General features: G+C 32.9%; 1 protein-coding gene across 1 annotated transcript in view; it reads right to left on the bottom strand.

Moving 5' to 3' along the window:
• LOC125036636 (protein canopy homolog 4-like) overlaps nucleotides 1-4,729 on the bottom strand; it is an 11,351-nt gene extending 6,622 nt beyond the window's left edge. The window contains 3 exon segments of the mRNA XM_047629401.1: nucleotides 1,624-1,684; nucleotides 1,687-1,740; nucleotides 4,526-4,729. Of these exon segments, the coding sequence (XP_047485357.1) occupies nucleotides 1,624-1,684; nucleotides 1,687-1,740; nucleotides 4,526-4,637 (227 nt within the window). The 5' untranslated portion in view covers nucleotides 4,638-4,729.
• Nucleotides 4,730-7,500: the final 2,771 nt, after the last annotated feature.

Here is a 7,500-nt window from a genome sequence, read left to right on the forward strand (position 1 = left end):
TATATATATATATATATATATATATGTGTATATATATATATATATATATATATATATATATATATATATATGTGTATATATATATATAATATAATATATATATATTATATATATATGTGTATATATATATATATATATATATATATATATATATATGTGTAATATGGATGGTATAGTTAAATATAGTGTAATAGTATATGTTAAATATATGTATGAATCTTAAATATAGTATGTATATAGTTGATATATAATGTATGATATATTAAATATGTGTAGGTAATGATATAGAATAGTGATATGTATATCTTAAATATGAGTACAGGTATATGTATGGTATCTTACCTGGGTCTTAAATGCGTCACTTACTATGATGATCTCAATATATCCATTGGATACCTATATACATATCCCCCTTATTCTGAAAATAAAAATATAGAGTTCAACAATATCATAAAATAACACAAAAAAATAAAAAATGAAAAAGGAAAAAAAAAATATTTTTATCATTACAAAATCTTTTATAAAGCAACTAATAATATATCAAATATACAAATTATAAATAAAGTATACAATGTTAAAATTACTTTATGATCATTATATATTCACATTTTAATAATGATAATAGACAAATAACATCAATCACATAATAAAAATCATATAATATGTACCTTATCATAAATAATTTCAAAATAATAGAAATAATTATATTTTAGCTAACATATTTATAAACATAAATCTATTATCTATCACATTTAATTATAAATTTGGTTATAAATAGGTACATATGCTATAGTTTACTAAATTTAAATATTTGGGGACAAAAAAAGAAATATAAAAAAAAAAAAAAAAATATAATGATATAATATATAATAATAATAATAATATATAATATATATAATATTCAGAAGTACTCATAAACTATCCTGTTTATTTTTTGTTTATATTATATAGTATTTTAGTTTAAGGAAGAAGAAGATAGCTAAAGTTCATCAATATCAATATTAAATTTGCATATATTATTAAAAGATACATATAATTCAACATATAAAGCATAAAAAAAAAACAATAAAAACAAACAACACAACACTATTGCCTTCTGAAACCCCATTATTGACCCTAAAGCCAAAGTATCAAAATCATTTACTTCTTATTAATAATAAAATATATCATATAACAACAACATATATACATGAGTGATAACATCAGATATCACTACAACAAATTATGTAAGTACTGGAATGTCTGACTCATATTGCCAACGTCAGTACTCCGAATTCATTGTGATATACGTAATCATAACATCCTAAAACTTCTTCTACGTTTACTACAGCCAATCCTCAAAGTATATCAATTAATATACAATCACCAAGCATATATATATAAAATATGATATATATATATATGATAATATACAAAAAATACATAAAATCATTATTGTTCTAAAAAAAATAATAAAATTTTTTACTTTAACACTAACAATTAACCTAAAACCTGAAATTAATCTTAATCATACATCGTTTTTAATAAATCATTTTAAAAATCATTAAAAGGACCAGACAGGAGTCCCTTCTCTACCCATTACCAAGTGCCAATCATGTCCACTTTACTCCATACTCTCGTAACTCCTATATGTATTTGGTCTTCTTCTTGGACGCATCCATGTTATATCCTGTCTCAATGACACCGAAGAGTCCTTTGACTGCAACTTTTCCCCAAGCTCCTTCATCACCAGCTTACAAACTGCAAAAGAAGAAAGTATGATTCTCTTCCTTAACTTCCTGTCTAAAACACATTTTGAACACTTACAAAAATAGACCTTTATCTTAAACCTCTTTCTATCAACACGCAGTTGAATCACACCAACCATTTAGACCATAAGCCGACCTATACCAAAACAAGCTAATAATCTAAGAAATCGGTAAAAGTCACATCGGCAATACTACAAACAGCCCTTCCCTGCCCACCTGCACCCAGCCACACCCTGTTGCTTTTGTACTTAATTACATAATGCTTTTTCTCACCCCTTCCCATTCAGTTAGCTTGCTTCTTGGTATCTTTAATGTAATGAAATTTATTATAGACTACATGGATATGATCGGTTCTGTAACATAGTTTGCTTTTGCTAAACATAAGGGAATTAATGGATTGATGCAAATGATAATCCAGTGCATCTATAAGCAATCATAAAGATCTTAGTTCATTCATGTATAACTATAAAGTTGTATATAACTTGTATATACATAGACACATATAAATGTATATATACATATGCACATATACATACATATATATACATAAACACACACACACACACAAACACACACACACACACACACACACACACACACACACACACACACACACACACACACACACACACACACATAGATATATAAATACATATATATATATAAACATATATATACACGTGCATATGTATGTGTATTTGTATGTGTACATATGTATATGTGTATATGTGTATATATATATAAGTATATGTATGTGTGTATACATATACATATATATATCACATTTAAATTTTTTTTTTTTATATACCACCAGACCCGCATCCTATCATAGCATTTCCGTATGAGAGGCTCTGGCCCTGGATGCCCACCTGATTCCTATGGCCTTATTATATGTGTGGTATTTGTTGCAACCTATTTTCTATTTTCATGTATTGGTGAATGTAGTTCTTCTCTTTGATTATTATTGTGCCATTACATTTCCTGTATAAGTACAGCAAAGTATTATGTGTTACACAACTTTTTTATTATCATCTTGTGAAGGTAATACTATGGATGAGAAGTGTCTTATTTTTGGGTATTCAATCCATTACAGGCAAATTTTACTTTCTACTACATGGCTGTGGGAAACAAAAGCTATATAGACAGAGGTTCAAAAATTTCATGAAACTTTACTCTCAAATAAGGAACATATGTGGTAGAGTTTTTTTGTACACTGCTGGAGCACGAAGCCTGGATATTGCAGCATTAATGGATGTGGCTGTATTTACTCATCAACCTGCAATGTTCAACATCTTTTTATTACCATTACTGCTACAGAGGTATGGGATACAGTTTTCATGCTTGGAAACTAAGAGAGCATGGACTTCATTGAAAATGTTTCAAATTAAATCTGTAAATGATGCCAGTTGATGACCTGGTAACTGACTTTTGACTAAAGAACCAGTAAAAGGACTTTCATGTCAGAATAATGCTTGTGATTCTCTCTCTCTCTATCTCTCTCTCAGCCAAAACACCAAAGAAAGAAGAGGAAAAAACCATTAAATTCCATAGTATTATAATCAGGATTCTCACTTGTTAAAGATCCCCGCTACAATTTTCTGGTGTGTCCAACATCTATGTAAAACTGTTTACTTTGGAAGAATATGGTTATGGTTAACATCCTCCATCGCAAAGAAGTCACCGAAATACGTGTTATGGTTAACGTTACTGAGAGCGATGCACAGAGACTGTGGGGAATGAACACTGCCATCTTACTGAGCATAAGAAATAGAGCCATAAACAACACACGTACAGCTGCTCCGGCCTCATATCTACCGTGAAATGACAAAAATATCAGCTGCATATCACCTCTCTGAAACTAAGTTCTTAATGTCTTGTTTTCTGTAGGTCGGCATGAAGTTTTAATAAAGGGGGGCTGCAGGAGGTTCTTGCCCCCCATATCTAGGACATAAGTATCAGGTAGAAAAGGTTAGGTTTGGATTTGGGGTTCACATTATACCCTGCTTTTGGGTCTTTGTCTCTGGAGGGTGTGCTGCTCTCGGTGACAAATACCCATGTTAAGAAAAGGCACATATTAGCACCTAGTTTGATGCACATTCTTTTTGTCAATACTTTGTAACTTTACCCAATTTCATGTTTTCTGAAATGATATGTCACTGACATATCTGGAAACATTCTCCATACCTCATATGCTCTATGACAAGTGTCAAATGACTACCCCAGTTTCCACATCCCTGGTGCTCCAGCAAAAGCCAGCAAATCTCCCCCATACATATTCTGGCTCTAAGATAAGACTGATTCCTTATTCTAATATCAAATCATCTGGGGAAAAAAAAAAAAAAAAAAATGAGCTGGTTGGCCTTCGCTGGAGTACTCAGGGAATGGAGAGCATAGCCTCTACTTATCACAGCAAAAAAAACAGTGCCATAACTTAACCAGTACTAAGGTGCCTTATCACGGTGTGAATAATTACTTTGATCCTTTCTATTAAGCATGAGATTATCTGACAACAAAAAACACAGTCAGATAAATGTTACGTGTCTTGGTACCGGTCCTGTAAATTTGACAGTTGGATTCCTGAGCTGAATTTGGGCGAGATTCACCTTGAATTCCATCTCCTTTGGTAATCTGAACATCTACCAGCCTTTCCTATTTCCCCAATAATTTAACTCAAAACAAAAAATTCTGACTTTTCTCGCTACCGGTTTCCAAAAAACCAAAACATTGTCTCCAATACACACCCAAGAAAAAACAAACAAACTTATATTTAAACCAACCTTCACAATCCGTAGCATATCTCACACCATACTGATCTTCCTCAATGTTCTTCCCACCTCGAGACAAACCCAAGGTCACCACCAGCAGGAAAATGCACGACTTAAGCCCCATTGTCACAAGAATCAAGGAGGAATTGACGAGGAGGTCTTGTCTCTCTCACGGCCTCGCGTCTTCTGGCAAATCAGCTGATGCCGCGTCCCTCTTGTGCTCTCTTCTCGTCTTCTCTTTCTCCTTCTTTCGTCATTTGGTGGTGTTCGTTTTTTTGGGGTCTTTTTGTTGTTTGGTGGTAGTGTTTTTTTCTGTCTTTTTTATTTGGATCATTTTTTATTCCATGTTCGTCTTATTTATCTTTTTTTTTTAATTATTTCCCCTTTTCTGTTGTTGTTGGAATTCTATTTCATCATTCTTTTTATTCGTTTTTTAAATTTGGTATTCGTGTTTATCATGTTTTATGCGATGTTTGTGTTATTTCTCTCTTGTTTTCTCTCTTTTTTCACTTCTCTCGTCATTTGTTTTTTTTTTTTTTTTTTTTTTTTTTTGCCTTTTTATTGATTATTGGTATTGTTTTTTTTATCGTTTTATTGCATGTTTGTGTTATGTTCTGTTAATTCCATATTCCTTTCCATATTATCTATTTCTCATTTCTTTAATTCTTACTTCATACATCATGTGTTTTGATTCTTTGACTTTATTTATTTGTCGTTCTTTTTTTCGTATTTCTCCAATATCTCTTTTCCCCAAATACATAGTGCAGTAACCTGAGTGTTCTCTTCCTGTGTTTTGTTTCCATATTTCCTCTCTGATTAGGCTTTTGTAATGTCTGATTGTCTGTCTCTTCCTCTCTCGCTCTCTCTCTTTGTCTCCCCCCCTTTCTCTCTCTCTCTCTCTCAGTCTCTGTCTCTGTCTCTGTCTCTGTCTCTGTCTCTGTCTCTGTCTCTGTCTCTGTCTCTGTCTCTGTCTCTGTCTCTGTCTCTGTCTCTGTCTCTGTCTCTGTCTCTCTCTCTCTCTCTCTCTCTCTCTCTCTCTCTCTCTCTCTCTCTCTCTCTCTCTCTCTCTCTCTCTCTCTCTCTCTCTCTCTCTCTCTCTCTCTCTCTCTCTCTCTCTCTCTCTCTCTCTCTCTCTCTCTCTCTCTCTCTCTCTCTCTCTCTCTCTCTCTCTCTCTCTCTCTCTCTCTCTCTCTCTCTCTCTCTCTCTCTCTCTCTCTCTCTCTCTAATAATGATAATAATTAATGGTAACAAGAATAAATGTAATTAAAATAATAGCAATACTACTACTACTACTACTACTAATGATAATAAAGATAGCAATTACAAGAACAACAACAATAATAATAATGATGATTATGATAATAATAAGGATAATAATAATAATAATAATAATAATAATAATAAGGATAATAATAATAATAATAATAATAATAATAATAATAATAATAATAATAATAATAATAATAATAATTATAATAATAATAATAATAATAATAATAATAATAATAATAACAATTAGAAGAATTTTTTTTTAGTTATTAGTGGATCGTCCCAGCTTATCATATGTTACCCCTATAATTGTTTTCGTTTTCTATGGACATTATGTAACGCTTTCGTTTTCTATAGATATTTTATAAGGTAGACTATTTCATTTCTCATTGTTTCATTTATCGTGCATTTTGAACTTAAATGAATAACTGGGTATAAGAATAATAAAAAATATTATCTAAATTGCTAATATGTAGGTAATGAATTTGCTTACTGCATTTTTACCTCAGTGTGAAAATAATCAAGTAATTTAATTGATTATTATAACTTTAATGAGCTGTGAAAAAATCCAACTTGATCAACCTATTAAAATCGTTATGATCTTAAACGGGAATTTAAAGTTATTTGTGATTTCTGGCTATTTAATAATACAAGTCGAGGTTAATTGAAACTACTCCATCACGTCACGCCACATCGTCACGTCACTGTCACCGCCCTTTCACACCATTCATCATGTCACACTTAATCACATCACGTCACACCAAGTCACATCATGTCACACCAAATCACATCATGTCACGCCAAGTCACAGCATGTCACGCCAAGTCACATCATGTCATCCCAAGGCACATCATGTTACATCATGTCACACCAAATCACATGATGTCACACCAAGTCACATTACATCGCGTCACTTCACATCAGCTTCGTCCAGATCACTCTCATCCCTCATGTAATTCTGGCGCATCATGGGCCTCGGATGAAGAAGCTCACGGTCATGACACTCCTGTTAGATGGAGAGGGACAAGTCAACGCTAAAAATAAAATTCTATGGATATGAAAAAACCCTCAGGAAAAGATAATTTAAAGGGGGAATTCTGGAGTCTAACAAAGATACACAATGGATACACAAATCCCTGTGGAAAAGATACGTTTTTAGGGGAATTCTGTAAATCTCGATAGGGTACTGGATGATGGCGAGGTTACTTTTTTTCAGTATTTTCGAATGTCATGATTCAAATTTAAGTTTTCATTAAAAAAGAGAGAAAAAGATCTTGTCTAACGGCACCGTCACATCACGCTAAAATCTTCTTGTAGAGAATCCGTGACGTCACACGATGGCCCGTCTTTGAGGTGACGTTGTAGCGTAGACATGCCCATTGGTTTACCTGAAAGAAATAATGACGTGACGTGATGTGACGGTGTGGTGTGAATCAGACCTTAAGTGACAGCGTTTTGTATAAGGGCGACGGTGAAGCTGTGACAGTCTGCGTGTGTTCAAAACAGTTGTCAAAACCCAGCTCTTGAACCACTTAAGAACTCGAGGCTCGCAAGAATCTGCAAGTCATGCATTATGGGTCGAAAGTTCTAATTCCTTAAGCCAACTTTTCCGTGGGGGAAGCTTAACGCGTGTTCACAGCCCTTGCTCGTTTGAAGCGATCTCGAGCGTTCTCTGTGAGAAGAAAATCACTCGCGAGGTTAAAGATCACTCAGAAAA

The sequence above is a fragment of the Penaeus chinensis genome, chromosome 21 (assembly GCF_019202785.1).
Source record: "Penaeus chinensis breed Huanghai No. 1 chromosome 21, ASM1920278v2, whole genome shotgun sequence".
Classification (NCBI taxonomy): domain Eukaryota; kingdom Metazoa; phylum Arthropoda; class Malacostraca; order Decapoda; family Penaeidae; genus Penaeus; species Penaeus chinensis.